Source organism: Dromaius novaehollandiae, chromosome 5 (assembly GCF_036370855.1).
Source record: "Dromaius novaehollandiae isolate bDroNov1 chromosome 5, bDroNov1.hap1, whole genome shotgun sequence".
NCBI classification, from domain to species: domain Eukaryota; kingdom Metazoa; phylum Chordata; class Aves; order Casuariiformes; family Dromaiidae; genus Dromaius; species Dromaius novaehollandiae.
The window spans coordinates 43,243,137-43,267,260 of NC_088102.1; the positions used below are offsets into that span (position 1 = coordinate 43,243,137).

The window sequence follows — 24,124 nt, forward strand, 5'->3', positions numbered from 1 at the left end:
CTAAAAGCACAAGAAACATTGACAGAAATAATTTTCCTCTCTTCGGTAAAGAAATTCTTGAGGAAAAGAAATGACTCTCCTGTGACCAAATCATAGTTTATATCTTTTTTTTTTTCTCCAGTCTCATTTATTTAGTAGCATACACACTCTGGAGTAACAAACACTCAACCAATACAGTCAATGTCAAAAGTGACCGTGGTCAGCATTGCATTGTAGTGTTCAGAACGGATGCACTGTGGATGATACAGGCCATTTGATCTCAGTACCTTAAGAATAACAAATAATAATAACAGCAATACAAAAAAAAGATAAGCAAGAGCCCGCCGAGATACTTAGGAGTTTGGTCCAACTCACTTTGAAATTTTTCCATATAATAGGAACTGGATCAGATGATGTTAAGTGAATTCTCCCTCTGTATAACATGAAGAGTGATTTGATTTGTACCACTTTAGTTAAATTTCATCCAAATTTATATCCTTGTGGAGCCACAACACCCATCGTTTTTAACTTAGACAATGTATTTGTTTGTGCATTTCACATTTTCATTTGTGGTGCCTCACACCATTCCTGTGAGGTAAGTAGGTACTATTCCCATCTGTAAAATAGGAACAAAACTGAGGCCTAGGAGATACTTGTAAAGGCCAAAAAGCAAGTCATTGACAAAGTTGGGAAGATGCATCCTACTGCTAGATTCACACACGAATGAAGCAGCTACAGCACTGAGCATTGCTGCATCTAACTAGTGAGGACCTTGGTGCCTAATGGCACTCCAGCTCAAGGTTAGCTGTACAGCACCAAAGTGCCTCTGGGCCGGCACATCTCACCATGCCATGGAAACACAGGTACTTTCAGTGTCTCCGGAGTGAGGCAGTATCTCAGCTGAGGCACTGAAGAGCTATGTTCTGGACTCATATGTGAACAAGTGTCTTGGTCATCATGCATCAGCTCTTTTACGGTAAATGCCTGGAAAAAGGCATTATGTTGATGCTTCAGTAAATGGAAGCTTGTTCAAGGTAATGATGTACCCCACAGTGAAAGAAGGCTATGCTGCTTCCGCATGCTAGCAAGAGAGTGCACACAGGCAGGCACTCTGGGACATCTGATGTGAGTCAAAATATCTAACTTACCCTGTGGTAATTTGCTCATGAGCTCATAGGCTCCAGCCCCTTAATCTCCAGTCCTCATTTGGAGTCCTGCACTTGCAGTTTGCTAATTAAAAGCTCCCTCCTCCTCTTTTTTTCCTGTAACAGCAGTAGAATAGATTGTGGCTTCTTCCCTTCTAACACCATGAAAAGCAAAAGGGCCATTTCAAAACAAACATGTTTGAACTATTTCTGATCTAAACTGAGTTTCCAGTCCAAGGTCTGCTGTAGTAGAGGTCATCTTTTTTCCTATCCTTTGCAACTACTGCACAGGAATGGATTATTTCCCGTGTTTTCCCCCAAGACTTTGTACTGCAAACCATCCTTGCGGGTACTAGCAGCAGTAGGTTTTTGGAAGCTACTGGTATCACATTGTTTCTAGTTCTCCATTAGAGCTAAACAGTCATTCTAAAAGTTTGTGTCAAATTCTCCTCTGATATTTAAGCATCAGTTTTTACCTTTAAAATTCCACACACACCCCCGAAAATAAGTTGCACTGGCACAAGAGGTTCACATGTGTGATAACATAAGAAAGAAATTTAACTCTGGAGGTTAATTAAAATTAGACATGAAAACCAATTGTATCACCTCAACAGTCTCAGTTCTAACTTCTCTAGTTACAGTTTTAATTGTGGTAGGACTGCTTGAAATTGCAGAGATTTTTAATAGAAAAGGTATTCTTATTAAAGTCCTCTCCTGTGATACCTCATTAACTTCTATTCTCTTTAAGCATTGATGGTTTACCTGGTGGCTTCAGGTAAGGAAGGAGGAAAACTTAATTCTATGAAATTCACAGATTAATTTGTCAGCTCATAAAAATTCAAAAGTTTGGCGAAATCTGGAATAATATGCATGCTTGCTACTGAAGGATCACCTTCACTTAAAAAACAAACAAACAAAAAAACCTAGAAAACAAAGTTTCTTGAAATCCTATCTTTCAAACAACTTGCAGCCATTCTACAGCTCTATTTTCTCTAAGTGTAAACCTTTTGAAACACTTAAGTGGAAAGAAAATTCATTAACATATCATGACAATAATACTGAGAGGGACTCTGGGAGGCCACAGAACAATTTTGACTTTGCAGTGAGCTGCAAAAATAATTACTGGTTCCAAACAATTTCTGTTTTAGGCTAAAACATTTCCACTTCTTAGTGCTTCCTACAGAATCCCCACTCCACCTTTTTGAACTTTGAATGAACGGATGCATATTGATAGTATTTATATTCTGATAGTACTTATACTGCTAGCATTTAAAGAACTGTTCAAGTGATCAGAGGCAAGCAGAGATGCCATCACAAGATAATGTATCACTTCAGTCTTTCTTGATTTTAACCCACCAAACTGAATTTTCTGTGGCTATGCCTGGGCGATGTCAAAAAAGAATCAACCACAGGTGGTCCTGTGACTCCAGACAGGGATTAGGGATGTGATTTATTGACATTCATTCCCCCCAAATTCCCCCTGAGGTAACAGCTGATACCTCAGAGGGAAGATGCCTAGGAATGGATCTCACCATTAGTGTAATGTTGTAAATGCAAAAACATTTCCCTCATAATCTCCATGCTGGTCTGTATATTCAAGTGGCATCCTCATATTTGGGAATAGGATGAACAGGGCCAAGAAATTACCTCTTTCATGTCTGTTGCTAGAGAGTCAAAACTATGGTCTAAAAAAAAAAACCCAAAAAAACAAAAAACAAAACAAAAAACACACATTGGTAGCGGGGTTACTAGTGTGTGAGTATGTATATAGGGCTTTTAGCTTTAAAAATAATCAAATCCTGAAAAAAAATCCTTTGTGCCCCACACTGTGCACCAAAAAAGAGTTGTTACTCATTTTTCAGAACTGCAGTTCACCTGCAAGAGGTCAGCCTTGCCATCCTAGCCCCTTTTTCAACAGCCCAGCCAGTCTGAAAAAAATCAAATGTTTTTGCAGACAATACAGTGCTGTTCTCTCACTAGAGTATCTGTAATCTCCTGAGAGGCTACATAAAAAGCAAAAGCTGTTCTGACAGAAATGAACTGAGGCTAGTGTAGGGAAGAGGAGGAATAGTCAACAGCAGTTACTACATCCATCCACTAATGCAATCTCTGCTACCAACTGGTGTCTCCCTTTGGTCCAGGTTTCTTGCACTTATCACCAATTTCCCACCTCACACACACTGTAACACAGTGCAACAGCTGTTGTTGGCCCAACCCATAGCATACATGGGAGCAAGGAGCCTTGGAATTTGGGGGGAAAAAAACCACTCTTGCTGGTTTCAAAACTGTGCCGTTCCCTGAAAAATTCAGCTATCCCTACCCTGAATGCCCAAGCACTTGCTCTGGTTCACTAAGAGGTACCCTAGAGTCACATCTGTTTGCCTGAAATCAGAATCATTCTGGGTTTACCGTACAGACCTCTTGACTCATGCTGGTGTGATTCCTGAGTGTGGAGATCCTGATTCTCTGAGGACCAGTCCAAAGTTAGGCTGGTGCAATACAGACCAATCTGGAGTTAATCAGGTTCACACAGGGCTGATGCAGTCATTTTGATCACTAACAGCTGGGCTCTGGATGTAGCTCCCTCTGCAGTGTAATGATCCCCCAGGAGCTTGGAGGGAATTAAAGAGGTTTCCTTCTAACTGAGCAATCCCAGTAGAGCGGAAAGTTACAAAGCAGCCCTGTGAGTTTTGTGCCATGCTCATCTCATCTTTCAGTGATGCTTTCCAAGATGCCAATCAAATTGTCCAGTCCCAACAGGTACCCATCTTCCCTGTTGCCTTCTTGCCAGGGAATTCTGTGATCCAGCGTCTGCCCATCAGGCAGAAGGGTGGTCTTTCCAAAATCAATCAGCCACACATTGGCATTCCCACTGTCATCATGTACAAAAAGTAGTGAACTTCCAATGACCTGGAAGACAGATAGGGATGATGTGGTCAAGAAAACATCTTTAAATCTCCCCCACCACTGACTCTTCCTGCTACAATCACCTCCTCAGACCATCTCCTCAGCTGTGACAAAACAACTTTTGGGCTGCATTGCTGACAATCCACATGTCCCATTTGCGTAACAAAAAATCAATCTATAATTTATAAATAGGCATGTAGATGGGAAAAGGGACCCAGCAGACAGAGGGAAGAAAAGCAGTTCTCCAGCTCACTTGGCAGCATGTTTCAATTTTTGCAATTCAGCAAAAGACAGTGACTACTTTCAAAGAAAGACCGTGACCTGCCACTAGTGACAAGTGGGAATCAACACTAACAAGATAAAATAAGATGTCCGATCTCAAAATCTTGAGCTGTAGCAAGCAGAACTTGCAGTGCTAACACTGCCTTCTCTACAGCAAAACCTACAAGGAGAATAAGTAGAGCAGAATTATACAATTTATCCATGTAAATCCAGTACAACTCCAATAAAGCCTTGACTGCCAAACTACAACTGAATGCTACTGTACCAAATGCAAGCTTCCACATTACTGCCCCCCCCCCCCCAACAGAGATTCCCACTGCAACAGATTAAGATTAGAGGAACCACAGGAAATTGGTACTAATAAACCATTCCTTACAGTGGCCCAAAGCTATAGGCATGGGAAGATTTATTACTCTTCAACTGGATTAGCCTTCAGTATTACTGTGATGGAGGCTTTGAGGTATCTGTATTGTTAACATATGTTAGTTTTCCTCTATTATAAACTCCTCTCTACTAATACAGCAGGCTATTCTAAAGTGCATCTGAATGACCAAATGAAGCAACAATACACCTCCACACAGCATTGCACTTGCTCACTGCTCACCTCATGTCGCTTGAAGAAGTCTGAGGACTCAAGAATGACAAGAATTTCCTGCAGACGCTTGAGGTATTTTTTCTGAAACAGGAGAGGAAAAAAAAAAAAAAAAACCACCAAACCTTTAAGTGGAGGATGAATGAAGATACTCTGCTTACAAGAATCATTATAATGAAGAGATCATATTAATTTTAGGCCAGATGTCCTTTAAAGCAACAAGCTCATCATTTGAAAGCCTATCAGAAAATAAATACACTTCAACAGAGTGTCTTTGCAAAAGAACAGTAGAGAGTTCCTCTGCTGCTTGTGTGCCACAGTGAACATTCTCATCTGTCTTTGGATGCAGTGAGATAGCATCTGGCTAGAGAGCCTCTGCACCCTTTCTTTTTGAATGAAGAAAGTTTCAAGCAATGAAAAGTCTTTCAGTTCTCCACAGGGAAAAAGAGAATGAAATTAGAGACAAGGAGCTCCAACCATGTTATGGGAAAAATCAAAGCCTAATGCCTAAAGCTCTAGTAAGCATTTTCAGTGCTGCCCTGTGTTAATAAGCATGCTGCTCTTGAAGAGTTGGTCTTCCCTCATAATGGCTCCTACATGGTCTCAAGCCACTACAGCATCCTTTGAATTTCCAAAAACGAGAGCCATGTTATGCCACCTACCACATGCCTGCTGTGCTACCCTTGAATGACCTTTAAGTAGCTTACAGGAATTGCTCCTGGACCAACTCTCACACTGGGGAGCACAGCCAACTGCCAATCTCACTCCCTGGCCCCTGTGCAGGTTTCATCCTTTCTAGACTGAACTCACAGGCCACAAGTTTTCCTGCCAACATAACCCTCTCTTAGACATCAGCATCCTTCTGAGACATCATACACTTACGGTGGAGGGCTGATAGCAAGCCACAAGTTAGCCTGTCTCAGTTTTTGCTAGCACAAGGAATGAGAGGTGAACTTATGCAACCCTGACTATGGCAAAAGTTGCAGCAGCTGGTCTTAGCCAACTACTGTTCACAGTCCGCCAATTCCCTCATTCCACCTGCTGAGAGGGTCAGAAAGTTCAATCCATTTTCTTCCTCAGTAGTTTCATAGAATGTTCTTCCAGAGGAAGCATGGCCCCAAAGCAAGCTGAATGAGCCAAAGATCAGTGTACTTAAATAGTTCAGACTCACCAGAATAGTTGTGTTACCCTCAATGAATTCCACAAAAACCTGGAGAACTTGCTCCTGTGTCTTTGTAGTTTTGAAGTTTGTGTTACATGTTCCATCTGCCTTCTGCACAAAAACACACAAAGACAGAGTGGGTTTATACTGCACATATCATTCCTCTCATCAGTGAATCCTCTTGAACTGTCAGTAGCTCAGCTCAGCTCTCAATAACCAGCTGAAAGTGAGTAGCTGAACAGGAAGAGAAAAGAAAAACCAAGCAAGAGCTGGCAGAGAAGAAATACAAGGGCTGACTGAATAGCTTTAAACAGCACTTCATTTCCTGTTGACTGCAGTTTTAAAAAAATATCTCAAGATATTATCAGCCAGCAGAAGGATTTTCCTCACATCTCAGTAGTAGCAGTGCAAAGTTGAATGGGGCAAAACACAGTGACATCTTTTGGTCGTCTTCTCATCCAGCTTGGTGCAGGCATCCCCCCAGCTGGGAGCGTAAGGGGACATTCTCAAATCCTGTTTTTGCTAGTCTTTTTATTTTATTTTTTCTTCAAGTGGGGAAACCAAAGAATTGCAGGTAATACTCTCAATTCCCAATGTACCTTTGCACCTTAACATGACCTAGAAGTCACAGAAGGGAAAGCTACTTGCAGACAAGAACTAAGGATCTGCAATGGTATCTGATACAAATGCTAGCTATAATAAGGCACACATGGAATTTTGTCAAAGGACGGTGTGGGCATGCATCCAACTGGTCCTGGAGAAATTCAGAATATTTTTGTACTAACAGCACAACTCAATACAGAAGCATCCTGCTACTGCAAGACAGCAAAGCCTTTGTGTACTGGTAGTGGCCTGTCTGTGCTTTGTCCCTGTTCCTTCAAGTGACACAAAAACACACTTTGAGGACATATATATAAAATACATCAATTATTGCATATAGTAACCTGTGTCTACCAAAAGGCTGCAAGAGCATCAAACCATATGTTTCTCCACCATATCAGTCCAATGAAACCCTTCATTTCCATTATAGGAGTAAGTCAACTAGCCACAAAAATATGTTCCTTCCTACATGTTTAAGACACTGCACCAAAATTGGATAAATTCAGCCCTGGTCTCAGCAGGTGCAACACTATTTACTCCCCATAAGAACTCAGCCCCTCATGTACCTCAGCAGGTACATGAAACAAAAAGATAATGCTAAATTTCCAGAATTTCCACAAGAGAGTGAACTGACTGAATGGCAAAAGCATGCAGAACAGCCTCCCACCTACCAGACTTTTTAGCTGCAGAATAAACAGAATTTTATTCCAAAGCTGTGGGCCAGATACAAGTGTGGCTTGTCAGCCTGATGAGATGTGTAAGTTATGCAAGTGGAGTTCCGCAGGCAGGCAGTGAAAGTTAGGAGCTGTCTGAACTGATGTATGCTAATACTTCACAGTATATAGAAATTTGGAATTCAGTTTGATGCCTCATATCTTTTCTCTGGGGAACAGCAAAATACTATTGAGAGGAAAGTTACTGTAGAAATAATTTCTCTCATGCCCTAAATCTCAGAGCAAAGTCTGGAATACCTGCTGTTTTCCTTTTTCTTCTCTTTTTGTCTGGACATATTCGTTGCTTGTTTCCTTGTTGTTGAGAAATATTTTTATGATTTTGTTCCCTGGCAGTGGTTGGCAGAAAATATAATTGCTGCCTTTCTTTACTTGTTGTAAACACCCATAAAACTTTTGAGTTGCACCATCCCTCATATTCTATACCAGCTCCCTGCAACAAATGTGGGTGTACCTGATCCCCAGCAGGAGCTTGCCGACCTGCTCCTTGAAGCCACAGCTTTGTCAGCGCCTCCATGTACATCCTCGCACAGCAGAGTTCTCCACTGCATAGTCCAGCTAGTGGTTCACCTGTGGCACGTCTCACTAGATGGGACAGTGACTCAGGCAGCAGGAAATCAGGTTTGGCTGCCCCATAAAATAGTGCTACCTGTCTCTTACACACTTAGCTCAGCTTCTTCTGCAGACTTCTCTTAAAGGGCTCTGGGTTAAGGCCATGACTTAAATGGATTTACAAATATTTATGAACCAAATCTGCTGCTCTCCTGGGAAAATGGCTATCCCTGACCTAGGGTATAGATGGGTTTGGGCAGCCCCTGTCATGCTCTGTACTGCTACAGAAACACTGCTATCAAAACCTGAGTGAACCAGTTTAAGTCTAGCTCTGATAGGCCTATACAAACACAAAGCACACTCCTAGACCACATCAAGTGTTAACATTCAAGTAGCTGAGTCAGGTGGCTGATATTCTGAAAGTGAGTCCAAATGGGTTTCTGTATCTGATATTGCCACAGAGCATGACAAATATAAAGAATTGATGGCTAGGACAAGAAACTGCAAAGGCTCTTTTATGGCTGTAAGGTAATATCCTAGAAAGGTATAGGAACAGGCATTCTTCCCTCAAGATTAGCAGATGAACTTTGTTGATGCAAAAATTTTATCTTTGATCATTCTGGCTTTATTCCGGTTTCATCTATACTGGATACTGTTATGTACTTAAAAGGAAAAGGGGTTTCCTCAATCCCAAGAATATCTAGCTAATGCTTTTACCCTGCTTTGCAAATAAACATAGCTGAAATAGAACTGCTTTACTATGATTCACTTGGAATAAATATGTGAGTTCCCAGAATAGCTCCTGGATAAAAAAAAAAAAAAAAAGCAATTGCATGAGGATAGGTAATTATTCCATCGGTTCTGAATTCCTCCTTTTATCAGTTTCATTGTCATTGTACCTACACTGTGTACCTGCTTGGGTCCTTTCTGCAATGTCTCTGTGGTTGATCCAAGTATGGCTGATGTGCATCTGATGACCAGCTTATTTGACACTACTCTGCTATAACTACAGTGGATGCTATAAAGCCACAATACACTGAACTCTGTCACTTCAATTAGTAATGTTTTACATAATCCTTTGGAAAACTTGGCTAGTGATGCGCAGTAGCTTGTTGATTGATCAATAAATCAGGCAATGTTCAGACACCAAGAACAGGCAGAATTGGAACTATTTACCTTAATCCCTTCAATCCTGAAGCCCAGGTTGGCACTGGAGCTGATGGTTTCCCTCCATTGCATGTATCGGGGCTTGGTGACAGCATGCTGCGCATTCTCTTCTGCTGTAGGAGCAAGAGGATCCACTTCAATCATTTTCTTGTACATGTCCTTACGCAGCTTTGGTTTCTCACGGGCCTTAGTCAACTCTTCCTCCAGGTATGTCCTGCAAAAACATCACATCCCAAAAAAACTGCTAGAACTCTCCAAACATTTATTTTGTAACTTATAATAACTGGTCTCAGAAGAGGTCGATCACAAAAATAAGCATTATCATTATCCCAGCTTTGTATATGGGGAAAACTGAAGAACACAGATTAATGGCTGCCTAGGATTATTTAGTGAAACAGTAATAGGAATCTTGTCATTCATTTCTTGCTCTAACTGTACCTTTACTTACTGTTATGTATTATTGCTATATCCTGCTTGCAGAGTGGAAGAAAGCTGAATTCCCATTCTTCCATGACACAGAAAAGTATTTTCAGAAGATAATTAAGAGAGATCACTTACAGTGAAATCAAAAGCAGATGTGCCTGCTGAAGCCTTACATTATTCTCTCTCCTCAAGAAAAACTAACTTCAGTCATGCTTGATTTTTCAGGCCTCAGAAAGCAATTCAGGCTATACTTTATGTATCAGGCACACAAGACCACTCCTCGTGTAGTAAAAATGAGAGTAAAGCACATTACTTCTTTTCGTTTGGAGCTGCAATTTCTCAGATAACTAAGAAAGTGAAAGTTTGTCACCCTGCACCTTCCCATTTTGCTGTTATCACTCTAACCATTAATTTGGTAACCATTAGAAAGGTACCATGCATGTTCTCTACACTCCACTGGACTCCCAGAGGTTGTCTCTCTCCACAAAGTTTGAACTTTGTCAGGTGCCTGGAGTGTACTTTCTTCATCACAGTGACATAAACAGGGCTGGCATTTAGGAGATACTGTCACCCATTACCAGAATGACAACTACTTTGAATAAAATACTTACTTCTGCAAATTGTTCATCTTTCTTCTAGGCATGTCTGTGCTACACACTTCTACCTTGAGTTAGCAGACAGACAGACACTTAAGGTTCTGCATCTATTTGAAAAGACTTGCCTAGACTACTCTAAGTTGAATACCTCATTTAGCCCAATAACTCTGAGCATCTGAGTCAGCGCCAAAAGATGAACAGGACAGTTCATACCTCTCTGAACTGTTACTCCAGGCTATCAACAGATTCCTTATCTATTTATTAGTTATGCTTAGTTAACCTTTTATAGGTTTTCCTCTCAATCATAGACAAGAGAAAAGGAACAGAAAACAAGATTCTGGAGAACAAAGCAATAGCATCGTGGAGATGTGAGACTGGGGAAGGACATAGGCCAGTCCTGGGCAGATTGTCAATTTTTTTCTCTACAGGAAAGACCACTACCATTGAAGAGTCATTCAAGCTTTGGAAATGGGTTTTCATACTGCTATTTAGTCATTCATACTTAGAGAAGGCAATTTTATTCTTTGTTGGTTTTTTTCAATCATTGTGTAAGCAAAGATTAAAAGAACTGGCAGTGAGTGAATCATGTAATTTTTTTTCTGTGTAGTATCAGGCCACTGCAGGGAAACCTTGCCTCAAATCACCCCTGAAAATATCTTGATGTGGGTAGTTTTTGAGGCTACAGATCATTCAGTCTCCAGAATCTATGTACAATCAGGCAACAACAGAATGTGTTCTCCTCAGGTTGTCAAGGCAATTACCAAGCCAATAACAGGCTGCGTACACTGAACCCCAAGGCTCCAAAAATGTTATCAAGCTCCTCCAGGCAAAGCGTGGCAACATCCTCCCTTCCCCCAAGTGCATTCGGGCTGGAAAGCACATTCTCATTCATGTCTCTCACCTGATCCCCATCTTACAGTCCATCACACATGGCCCTTCAAAATCAGTAAGCAAGTCATCCAGCTGAATGTAGCTCTCGCCATCTCTCTCCACCACACCGTGGAAGCAAGGAACACAGGAGCGTAGCGGATCTTTCATCAGTCGCTCAAAACACTCCTTTTCATTCTCTGAGAAACGCTTGAGAATCTTCCCACTGTCAGCTGCCTTGAAACTCCCTAAAAAGAAAATCAAACACATGTTGACACGGCTGACCTACAGAAGAGAAAAACACCTTTCCCCAGCACCCTGGCCTCATCCACCTCATCCCCATGATACCAAATAAAGATCCCCCCCGCCAATAGAAAAGGTAACATACGTCTCATAAAAAGTTAAAACACCCAGGACAAACACAGCCATTGGCAATGAAAATCTATTTGGATACATTTCCATATCAGAATTCATAGCTTTAAAGAGTGCAGCTGCTCCAGACCATGTTTTTTTTTCTTTTTTCATGCTAAACTCTTTGTTAGGATATTAAACATTGGTATACGGTACTTATTAACATGTGCAGGAAGAAGCCACAGGTTAGACTTTGTTAATACTCTGACAGGCTATTTTAAAGCTGCATAACACTGCCAGTGTTGGCTGTGCCCTGAATCCTCCCATAGGGTATGTCTGCTGAGTGTGTACGTACCAAAGCAGTGCGGTCAATCAGTGACCATTAAGCATCCACCAACAGGCCAGAAGCCAAGCACTGCCCTTTCTACACATGCACTCTGTGACCGTACATGCCTATAACCTCCAGGTACTGCAGCTCCTCTGGAGCCCTGCTAATCTGCAGGTACAGACTGTAGCACGATTGTTTCACAACCCTGGCGTTGAATCTCATCCAGTACAAGCGATACAGTGTACATAGGCCAAGATTGGCAGTAATTAGATTCCAGCCACAGAAGTCACTCTCCTGTCCTGCAGCATGCCAACAACATCAGAGGAAAGTACATGCTTCGCTCAGAGGGAGCCTTTAATCTACACAGCATAAAATAGGCCCCAAAGTAGGAGCCTGATTAAACCTGGGGCTGAAACTCAACTTTTATCACAGTAGGATCCTCCATACAGCCATTAGCAACTGGTTCTTCTCCAGCAAATCCTAGAACCGGCGCTGCCTCAGCACAAGGGCTGGAGTGGTGATGGCCCAGGTTATAGTTTAGAAAGAACTTGTCATATCAGAGAAGACTAGCTGCAAAAATGATGGACTAAATGCAACTATAGAAAACTACCTAAAGGGAACTGGAACATCCTCTCTCCTTCTAATCTGCTTCTGGTAACCTCACATCTCTCCTCCTCCACCCTACACAAACTCCCCAAAGGGTTATGATGACATGACCAGTGTACCACTTCACACAGATCAAGCCAACCCCATATACACTGCGACAGAAACTGCAAGCAATAAGATCGGATCGTCTTGACACTCTGCCTGATACCATCACCCCCACTGTGCAAATGCAGCTACCTCATTTCTAGGACTGAATATATATGTCTGCACAGCTTTGCACTGCACCATGTTAGTGCATTAGAATATAGAGAGGCGGTTCAGGTACTGCACTAAAGCACTATGCACTGTAGGTGCCTGCCCGCATGTACTAATAAACTCTGCACTAGCAGATTAGGAACACAGGCAGCTTAGGAAATGAAGCATGAATCAAACTTGATGACTTCTATTTGGTTTTTTGCCTTACCAATAAAACAAAGCCTAAATCAGGAGCACATTTAACAAGTTCTACATACACTAGACTCAGCTGATTGAGCTGCTCCTTGTGCTCATGTAGTGAGCAACGACAGACTCACAATGCGAACACCTGGTCATCAAGTTTCTATTTCACCATGTTTGTTTTTCACATGAGCATTTACATTAAGATGTGGGGTTTGGAATTGGTACGAGAAGTGCAGTACTCACCAGGGCTGAGGCACGTAAAGGAACGGACAGTTATCCTTTCCACTAAGGAACTAACATACTGGCTACTCACTCAAGAGAGATGATACGGTACCACAAGCAACAGCCAGGCCTTCAACTTCACTCTCCAGTCCCTCTTGTTTTCCTCTAACATGTATTTTACACGTACCATTTTACAAGTGCAGCCCAGAGCATAGCCCTTCCCCGCAAAGTCTGCCCATTGCTTCCTTGTTCATCTCCTTATTCAGATTTAACACTTCCCCTTTCTATCTCCCACCACAGTTGAAAGAAAGATGCTCAAGTTCACAGATTCTTCTGGTGTCACATGGTTCCTTTTTACCTGAAGGAAGCAAGAACTGACCGATCACCTGCTCAGACCCCAACACAAAGCAGATTAAGAAACACTGAAATAATTGTTTTCCTTGCCACTGCCATCCCCATAAGAGGGACAAAACACTGAAGATACCCATCTCACCTGTATGCCCAGCCAGCTGCACCCAGGAGTAGCGTTTCTTGAAGGGGCTGATGACTGGTAAGTTAACCATGGTTTTAATCGTATGCCATGCCTTTTTCTGGAATACAGAGAAAAGAAATATTAAATTGGACAAACTCTGAAATCCTGACCCACCACGAACGTACCAAGTAGCCTGAAATTCATGCACACTGACTTATTCCTCCCCAGTTTGTTTGTAAAACCTGTAAATGTTCAAAGGTGGAACCACAAAACATACTCTGTGTGATCATCATTGGAAAAATTCACACATAAGAACAAGAATGGAAATACTTCCTACCATTCACAAGAAAACTGCCTGCAAGGCATAAAAAATGTGTCATGCTGTGCATGTCCCAGGCCTGTTCTTAGCCACACCTGACCCTCTCTCTGTCTGAGTCACACAGTACACAGATGGCAGACTCTGAATGCACACATAAGCCCACTAAAGTTTCTATGAGATATGAACATAAGCAGCTTGCCACTGTCAACAATACTTCTTTCCCCAGAGGCCTTCAGCATCACCTCATGATTAACAGCTTTCTCCAAGTCAGCAGGTGATTCTTATTGTGATAGATGCATAGAAAATGCCTCTCTAATTAGGCACCAAGGTCACCTAGTTCCCTGTAACACCAGTTGACAATGTGCTGTAGGATCTATGCCAAGTCATGGGTTTTCCTGCTCTGTCCCCTCCTTCCCAATCCTGTTATATTTTAACAAAGCTGGGCACCGCTCTTGCCACCTTGGCTGTCCCACAGTGCAGCTGTGTGGATACCACTGCAGGCAGGCAGGGAAACACAGCAGCTGCTCGGATACAGCCATCGAGTGCCCTGTCGCAATGCGGGGGAAGTAGAAAGTGAAAAAGTCTCAGGTTTTGGAACCGAAAGCCAGGTAAGTAAGAATCACAGCCCATAATGACACTGGTATTCACATTACAGAGTAAGTGATCCCAAAGTGCTTTACAAATGAGGAAGGCAGTCTCATTTCTTCTTTCTCTAGGACATGATGTCCTGCTGAACAAAAAGCAGCTGGTAACAGCCCACAGTTGTTCTGCACAACAATTTAGTACTGAAGGTTTTTTGCTGAGACCAAGTACAGTTGGTGGGTAGGCTGGATTTTAAGCAGCACTTATCAATGGCTCAAACATGCTCCATCAAAGTCAATGGGAGCCATTGATTTCACCAAGAAGAGTCCAAAGCATTGCTGAAAACCTGAAAATCCACCTTTAAAATACTACACGTTCTCTAGCAGAGACAGCGATTTGGTGATTTAGATGCTCAAGCCATCTAACGACTACTGTCTTCTACAAAAGACTTTATGGAAGTAAAAAATGCAAAAAGTGAAATTGCAGGCAATGCTATAGAGGCAAAGTGTAGTTTTCCGGATCACGTACTGGCATGGTCATCCTTCCCCACACTTGTTCTGTTATAACAGGTTTCTTGTGAGGTATCCTCTGGCGATGTTGGTCATCATGTGATGGCAAAACCCTGTGGCTGTCCTGACATGTCAAGAGGATATGGAAACTCATAGAAGCAAGACTTGCTTTCACAAGAACATTGTAAATTATGCTGCTAATTTAAACTGACATAATGATATAATTTCCATAGGGATATACTTATCCTGAAATAAGATTGTTTTTCTCTTATTTAACTTATCTTGGTTTTGAAAGCTGTTCAAGCTGAAATGAAGTCACTCTTGGTCTGATACGTGTACCGTGCAGCAGTAATTTTGGATTTTGTATTATGTATTATTTGCCTTAAACTGTTCCAAACTACCATTGTGCAGTGCTAAACAGTGGCTGGGCTAGCAGCTTTTTAGTGGCAATGAAGAAAATTCTTGTACATCATTTGGAAACATCCAACATCCTTGTGGGCAAAAGTGCAATGTAAATATTGTTATTCAAATAGAAAAGATAATAAATGTCTTCTGTATAGTCTATTTGCCAGATCTAGCTGACAGTAGAATCCCTTCAGTCTGCTCTGCTGTTTCTGCTCCAGACAGACAGGGCTAAGTTATTACAGAATAGTGGAACGTAAACTTCGTTGTCAGTTAAAACATTCCCTTTGAATGTAGCCTCTGAAGAAATTTAAGTTTTTAAAGACTCCAGCTCAGTTTTCAGGGTAGCTCTGCTGTCTCCCCATCCCTCAGTCAGAAATGAGCAGTGCTCCACATCCCTCCCGTAAAGATCCCATGCTCATCATAATGTCCCTCTCCTAACATACTGTATCCTGTCCGTCTCCCAATGATTTGTCATACTGCTATATCCAAAAGTGAGGAGAAGCACAGGTTTTCAAGGAATGCACGTCAGCTGTCAATGCAACACCACACGCTAGTGGCTTTCCCACCTCCTCCCTCCCACCTAGCCCTAGGAAGCTGCAGTTTATATTTTTACTGGGGGTGTGAAGGAGAGACAATGGGCCAAATTCAGCCCCAGTTCAAGCAGGCTTTGGCTGCTTAGGTTACAGCTACCTTGGATGAATATGTTTGAGCTACTGAAACAATAAACACACATGGTCGATTTGTTACAGTCTCTTCACAGGCCTTTTTGCCTTAACTCAGGGAAAGCATGACACTCAAGCTAGTATGGAAAGGACTGCTGCTTCAGCATCCCAGCATGCTGCCATCGGCAGGGCTTCGGCAGATGCACTCTCCCCCACTGCAACTTCCAGTCCCCAAGCTCACTCAAGCCACTGCCAGCAAGCAAACAGGGCTGCGTGCTCTTGGAGCAGCGGTGTGAGTGGGAAGATGAAGACTCCTTGTGCCTGTTGTGGGAGGAATCTTTCTCGCTTCTATTTCTAAAGCAAGATCTCTTTCTCTTTGTTAGCAATGGTTTCATGTGCTTTTCCAACCGCTGTTTCATGCAGCAATAGCAAAGAGGACTGCTGCCTATGTGCAGTTGCAGTCCATGTCTCCCTCAGTGCACATTTCCTCTAGATTCCTGCTCAATCTTCCTTGGTCTTTTGCTCAACCTGGTTTTCTCCAAACCCCTAATTCAGTGTTTGATGCTATCCACATATATTCAGAGAAAGTTCTCATTTCTCTCTAATAGCATTGCCTGAATCAGATGCCTCTGACGTGACCGAAGCAGTTTCATATTCCTCTTCAGATCCGTATACTGAAGAGTTCTCCAGAGTGGAAGGAAGGCATTCCAAAAGGCCCAGAAGTCAAACACGAGAAATGTGAGCATTCTTAGATTCAGCATACAAATTATTGACACATTTTATGTATTTTATACATACATACATGTATACATACATACATAAAAGCAATAAAAGGAGTGGTATGCTAAAGAGGGGGAAAGCTAGTTTCCTGTTGTCTAGCTGGCAAAAGAGCAGAAACCAAGCAGAAGAGTATGGGAGGACTCACCCCTCCAGGGGGGCCACAGTGCATTCAAGACATTGTGGCTCAATATCTGATGTTGACCTGTTCTATGGTATCTGGATTACTCATTTGAGTCACTCTTCCAAATGTGAAGCACAGCACTAGAAAGGCATATTTCCAGGCAGAAGATAAGGCAAACTTGCTCTGTGTTAGCACTGACGTGTGTGGACATGATACTGGCCAGATGGGATGTGCAACAGCATCTCCAGCCCAGTCACCCCTGGAGAGAGGTAGCTGTTGCCATAATGCCTATCCCATCAAGAAACAATGAAGACAGGCAGCAACCAACAGCCCCCGGCTCCTGAGTATACAGCTCCCCCCAGGCCTGCCCCACCATGTTATTAGTATGCAGAAGCACAGCCATCACACAAGCGATGTTTGCACAAGTAGGACTTGGTACAAACCCACTAAACTCTGAGAGCACTCGCATCCATTCCCCAGGCATCACTGTCCCCAAGAATTGATCTGCAGGAACTGCCAGGCTTTCCTGAAACCCTCCCATGATCAGGGCAAAAACATCCTAATAGCAAAATCTGTTGAATGGATTAGTGCAGACACTTGATTCTCCGATTTTTTTTTCCCTCCAATGGGGCAGTATAAAACAAGTAAAATCTCTCTCTGAGCATATGCTAAATCCCTCACGGACAGGTGATCTACTCTGACCCCTAAGGACAACAGAGGACAGGGACCTGTACCTTCCTCTGCTGATCTATGGAAAAATAAATACGTCCTCCTAATTTAAGTGGAAAATGACAAAGACCACAGTTCTGCAAATGCTTAAAAGACATACAACTACCCTCAGGCAAGCACTGACAATCAGGTAACATATACAGGAATTTGCAGAATTGAGTCCTAACTGAAGAAAGAAAAAAAAAAAAAGCATTAAAATAGCTATGATATGTAAACTAACATGGTGGGAAGGGGGAAATGAGAAAAAAAATTTTCTCAAAAAAAATGTCAGTTCTAATGAAACTAGCATTTTACCTGAAACTGTAGTGATTTAAAGAAAAAAAGTAGGCAGAAATGTAACATAAATTAATAAGGGCCCTAAAAACATTCATTTTTCCATTTTCATCAGCAGGGTAGAGAAGTAGCCTCTTGCCTGAGCTGGTAAGTAGATAATTGTGCTAGGCTATAGTAAGCAATGACCCTAGGATCCTTTTTCCAAGAAAACTTCAGCAGTTTCTTTATGCGAGATCCTGTTGTCTTTTTTTTCTGTGCACTAGTACAAGCCTACGCAAGCCTACAAAGAGCTATTATGACAGTAAGAAACAAAAGGACAGGGAAAAATTTCTATATAATTTTTTTCCCCCCTAAAAGACTTTAAGGAAAGAAAGAGTACTTAATTGTCAGTCATCATAATCTAATGTTCTGTTAAAGTCCTTAAACCATTTAGGCTAAATTCTGCAACTCTGGGACGTGGGGACTGAAATGTGAACTGTATCACTGGTTGCCACTGCCTACTCAGTGTCTCACTAACTCCTAGAAGGAACAAGGTTCCTCCACAGGGACTTACAAGGAGTATAAAAAGCTGTGATTATCAAAAAGTTACTATATGTGTTTCAAAATAATTCTTAAGAGCCGTGCGTCCAAAACACAAAAGTACCGAGTAATACCTTGCTTGGCAATCTCGGCCAACGCTGTGCGACTGAGCAAGCGCACGGGAAGGTGCCGGGTCTCGGTCCCTTGCAGAGCACAGAAACCACAACAATAGCGACCGGAAAACGTAACACCTGAGAGTGCATCAGAGCATTCGCTGAAACTACTTTGTACGAGTGGGCCCCCAGCTAACAGTAAGTGTTACTAAGCTAGGTATCAGTTCGGTGTTATCCACACAGAGTATTACTCATTCTCCAGTGGCTCACCTTTCTTCTGTGGTTTTTTTTTTTTTTGTTGGTTTTTCTCCTTCTCTTACTTCTTCCTTCCTGGGTCACACACTAGCACCCATATTATTCTCTGTGACAAAAGAAATCCTAAAAGTGTCCATGAGATTATTCACAGAGCTGTCATAAATACTAGCATGAACAGGTGGTATGGTCTAGTCCTGCAAAATGTAGCTCTTTGTTAGTATTTGTTCTCAACAACTTGTTTCTTTTAAACCTGTGTCCATTTTACAGTTTATTGTATTGGTTTTATATTTTATAGTATGTACATTTACTTATAAAACCTGAATAAAAAGCTCTGAAGTTTTTAAAACTCAGTAAGTTAATTATAGCTACAAAATACTTAACTGTTTTACTTGCCTTAGTTTATTAAAACTGAAATCAGCTGGAAAGCTAGTTTGTTTGTTTTTTTTTTTAAATTCTTTATGCTTTCTATTTCACTTGAGTATTTCATTCAATCTTAATTAAATTTCAATTAAATTTATGTATTCAGATTTGGTCTCCATTTCCAATAGTCTGTTGTTGTATTTTAATTAGCTTTGACCTGACAGACTGGACCTGCGCAATGAACTTAAATATGGCTTGCAAGCAAGCAACCATACTACTTTAATAAACTAAAGCTAACCTGAACAAACTTGCTGTCTCACTGCAGCCACTGCCAGCTGTCACCATAAAGTGCTCCCATAAGAAATCACTCTGAGCAGACCACTACTGAGACAATTACTAGGCTAATTTAATCACTTTGTAATTAGATATGCTTCTCTCTCTTGGTGAAAGTAATCAATAACTACAGCACTATAATTACAACCAATAAAAAATTACAAAAACACTTCAACAAGAATCTGCTGATTTGTCAAAATCGCAATGTTCCACAGAGACAAGCTGATATCAGCATAATTCTCCCCAAACTGGTGGAGTTTTCCATGGGTTCAGCTTCACGGCACCCAGCCTGAAAGGTGATTGAGGACTTCACTGCTTCAAGGGTGTGTGCAGCTCTGGGACAGTGAACTGTACAGTTCCATTTGATGGGGAAATCTGGGGATTTGAGTGATATAAAAAGCATTTTAAAAGACAGCAAGTACTGCTGAGCAACATGCTATCTTTCCGGATCTAGAATTTACCTACTGAGGGATTCCTGTTTGAAGTTCTTTCACTTTGAGGCTTAGTTTACTTGTTTTTGCAGACTGAAAGAGGCAGGCCGTTAACTTGGTCAGAGCCAGATCCTGGAGCAACAGGTATTTTTATGCCTAATGTAAGCAAATGATAATTATCCTTGTTCCTTGGGGTTTTTTGTCTATAGGGGTGTGTGTGTGTGTGTGTGTACATGCATCTATATGTGTGTGTATATATATATGTATGCATACACACACACACACACACATTAAACATCTATAGCATCTAGTATAAGCTTTTCATTGCAGTCTATCAAAATTCCATGACTTCTTTTGCTATTGTCCAGACCATAAAAGCTGAGTTAACGATCACTTGGTATTTAAGAAACTTAGAAGACCTAATAAAGCATCATACTGCAATGGAAAAAGTGAGGCATATCTGCACTTTCTCCCTTATTTGCTGGGGGAAACACAACTTAGATATCCACCAGACAGGCCCTATGCAGGGAAGCAAAGTGCAGGATTTGCCCATAGCTAAAACAAAAATACCTCTAATAACAAACAAACGTGCATTCATAATGTAAGGAAGGCACTTACTTTTCACTTTCAGCAGCCTGTTTCTGCGCTTTTGCCCCGTATTAAAGGTTTCTGGAATCCTTAAACTAAGGAGATTCTCACTGCCAAGTCTACTACCCACTTGGTTGAATCAGACATGAATCACAAATCAAGACAAGGATCTCAATGGGTGGGAGGTGAAAGAGCAAGTCAACAGGAAGAATGCTCCCCAAGCAAGCCCTGACAGGAGTCTGTGCGCAAACACAACCCTTATAACCAAGTTTGAGTGCTACACTTGAATCAACTCCCAAGACAGGGTGAGGCTCTTACAGCAAATGACTTAGCCCTATTATTACCACATTTCATCTTTTGTCACTGGACAGAAAAACAGGTTCCTGATGCACACAGGAAGCATTACTCTTCACCATATTCCCAGATGAGATTGTTCATCACAAGACAAAAAAGTATTTTGGCCTAGAATGTTGCTCTACACTAACTTGCATCGATTGATAGCCCAGCCCAGAGTCCAGATTTTGGAATATGAACTTTGAAGGGGCTGTGCCCTGAACTAATGAGAACCAGCTTCATTCTCCAGATCATCAGAGGAGTTATGCCAACCAACATCAACTGATCATTTGTGCAAATCACTGCAACTGACCTTTTGCCAGAGCAGCTGAATTAACCCAAACACTTCAGCTGTCACTCAAGGAATATAAACAGGGTAACAGGGTCCTAGATCTAGGAAATTACTGAGCAACCTCCACATGTCATACTCCTTGGGAGCCTTAACTATCCCTTTTCTCTGCTTTAGTCAGGGGAGTCCCCAAGAAACTAATGCTTCCTGTTTTCTCACACAATTGATCTTCCTGTGGTACACAAGGGCCAGCTGGAGCAGGAAGACTGATGATGAACAGCCAAGGAGAACGCACACTCCTGAGGAAAAACAGCAGTTTGCACGCTGCATGAGCAACTTCCTCATCTGCACCTCTAATCAGACTGCTAGGCAAACTGTGACTACACCTTCATCTCTCTCTCTCTCACCATCCAGCCTCCAAAGCTTTGAGAAGAAACAGTGCTCAGCCTGTACTTAGTCCTTGATGCTTCCGCTTTTGCACTCAACCATGAGTGAGGGCCGCAGCTGCTCAACCAGCCTTTGGCAGGTGTATCCTCTGACTGCGGGGTTTTCATTTCCTGTTTGTACCGCAGTCAAGATTGGCTGGGCTAATTCTTCAGAGTCATGAGAAATACTTAATGCAATCCTAAACAAAAATGCAAGACAGAAGCGTCAGGTTCCTGCATTTTCCTCTTTGTCATGCCTCACCATGCATTATGCAGTGAGATGCACACATTCCCTGGCTTGCTCACCTTCAGAGTACTTGGTAAACTGATTCGATACTCATTATGACTGGACAAAAGGAAGAAGGGAAGGAGAAAGAAACTGATGATCAGTATCAGACTGAATTCCTTGGAGCACAAAGACTCACGTCCCACTTCACTGCTGGATTCCGCTTGTAATTCCAGGAGCGTATTCCCTCTCTAAGTTAGAGGAAGAGTGAAGGGCCATGGAGTGAAAGCATCGCTTGCCATTCTGCAAGCGGCATCAGTGACCAGTCTCTGCTGACTGTGCTACAGCAGTCAATGCTGGCATTTTGCTTCTGACCATTATCAAGTAAAATAGCCACAATCTTTATTGCATTCCCAGGCCAGAAGCCAAAGTAGCCAAGGAATTAGATGGCTTTAGAGCTGCACTGCCACAAGGGTTTCATTCACTTTTCTCGCAAGGATTCTGTAAAAGCCAGTTTTGTAAGAGGCAACACTGTTATTAAAAGAAAAACCAAAATCTGGCTTTTAGTTAAGAAAGGGCCAACATTTGCTGTTTTGAGGGATACTTAAATCTCCAACTTTCAAAAGAGAGCTTTAACAAGCCCATATTCCATTATTGCTACTTACACAACTTGTGCTGCACTCTGCAAGACACTGGCTCTCTAATAGGATGTTCTGCCACCTGTCCCTACTAAACTTCAGTAAAACTGAACCAAAAAAGTCCTGTCCCTACCAGGGTTCTGCCAGAACATCAGTCTTGCTGGAAACTGAAATGTTATTATCCAAAAGTAAATGGAAAGTTCCTCAGCATAGGAAACTTGACTCATTTTCAGAGCACAGACATTTGAGATTTATCCAGGCTGTCCATCACCCAGAACAATTTTGTGGTAAATCAAACATCACTTTTGCAGATGGTGTGGTAGAAGGAAATAAGTTTTTCTTAACCTTCAAAGCAGCTGCAGTCTAATTCTTCAGAAACTTTCTATGCCACAGTTCAGCAACTTGAGAAATCTCTGACCATCCTCCTTATCCATACTTTATACGTCATGGGTCACTGATTGATGTTACCAGTCATGAGGCGGGGACACCTAGAAAGGCCCTACTCTTAGGATTAAAAAAATGAGTTTAGCATCCTATCAGATAGGACACAGAACTACCAGTTCCAAACAGGGTAAGTCTTTGGGAATTTCTAAAACCAAACACATACCCAATACTCTACACACAGACCAATAAAGAGGTCCAGCCTGCAACATAAGCACAATTTGTCAAAGCAAAGTGAACTGTGTATGACCTCAAATCCAAATGTATTACAAAAAGTGCCAATCTACTTCAGTCAGGTGAGGCTTCTGCATAACATCAAGAGAGACTGTGTTCAGGCAACAAGCCAGGAAAGAACTTCAAAAAATTAATCTGCCCTGGGTGTACTCCAGGCGCTCGGGAAGGGAGCTGAGCATGCACTGCATCTTATTTGCGAGGGTGGTACAGACTGTTACCTGGAGGTACAGCTCTAGCCAGCCTGCTAAGCCAGAGCTGAGGCCTCACCACCAGTTTACCATCCCAGTGATTTACTGGCCTTAGGGAAATCTCCAGTTCAGACTGGTAACCAAGAAAAAAGAAGGAAATTTGTAATGCTTACCCTTGCTTACACTTCCCTGTTTCCCACTAACACATTGGTCACAAACTACTACTATCAGACAGAAATTGAGACTTTGTCTATTATTCACTGGTCAGACTCTTCTCTTCCTATCCCTAGCAGAGTGGGATAGTGAACACATGTTGAGAGCTCACCTTGTCACTGTATCCTGACACATGGGCCAGTACGGGACATACAGAGCAGTATCCCATATGCCTTTGAGATTCAGCTTGACAGGAAGCAACAATGCATATGGACTCTAACACTGTAATGACACAAGGTTACTGTCCTATAACTCATTTATTCAGTAAGAAAGGATGGAAAGCACAAGGGCAGAGTTAAGGTTGCTCTAAGAACCTACTGGTTTACCCATGATGATTAAGCTGCACTTTGATCACTGTTCAGTAAGAGTTTTGACCAACTGGAGGGAAGATCAGAAACAAACAACAAACATCGCTGAGCGGAGGCCAAAGGAACTGTGTTTAGCCAAAGAGAGGACTGAGCATGGGAATTTTCTTCTAAAACACAGGAAGTTTTTGTAACTGGAAGAGCAGTCAAATTTTCCCCATGTCCACTGGGAAGGGCAAGAACAAGTGGCTTCAATTTGCAACATAAAGAAAACAGTCCTGTGAGATACCAGAAAAAAAATACCCTGTATGGTGGTGAGACACTGGAAAAGGCTTTCCAGGGGTATCAGTGAGTTAACTTCATTGAAGGCTTTAAAACCAGGCTAGAAGAATGTCTCTATATCATAGTCTAGATCACTGATGGGGGACATCCA

General features: G+C 42.0%; 1 protein-coding gene across 2 annotated transcripts in view; it reads right to left on the reverse strand.

Moving 5' to 3' along the window:
• Nucleotides 1-90: 90 nt before the first annotated feature.
• ITPKA (inositol-trisphosphate 3-kinase A) overlaps nt 91-24,124 on the reverse strand; it is a 36,960-nt gene continuing 12,926 nt past the window's right edge. The window contains exons 2-7 of one of the 2 annotated variants that reach the window (XM_026095642.2): nt 13,442-13,538; nt 11,038-11,251; nt 9,127-9,331; nt 6,077-6,178; nt 4,918-4,989; nt 91-4,034 (exon numbers count right to left, since the gene is read on the reverse strand). In XM_026095642.2, coding sequence (XP_025951427.2) covers nt 3,831-4,034; nt 4,918-4,989; nt 6,077-6,178; nt 9,127-9,331; nt 11,038-11,251; nt 13,442-13,538 — 894 coding nt within the window. In that variant the 3' untranslated portion in view covers nt 91-3,830. The remainder of the gene's footprint in view (nt 4,035-4,917; nt 4,990-6,076; nt 6,179-9,126; nt 9,332-11,037; nt 11,252-13,441; nt 13,539-24,124) is intronic. The other variant, XM_064512617.1, reaches the window with a different exon arrangement.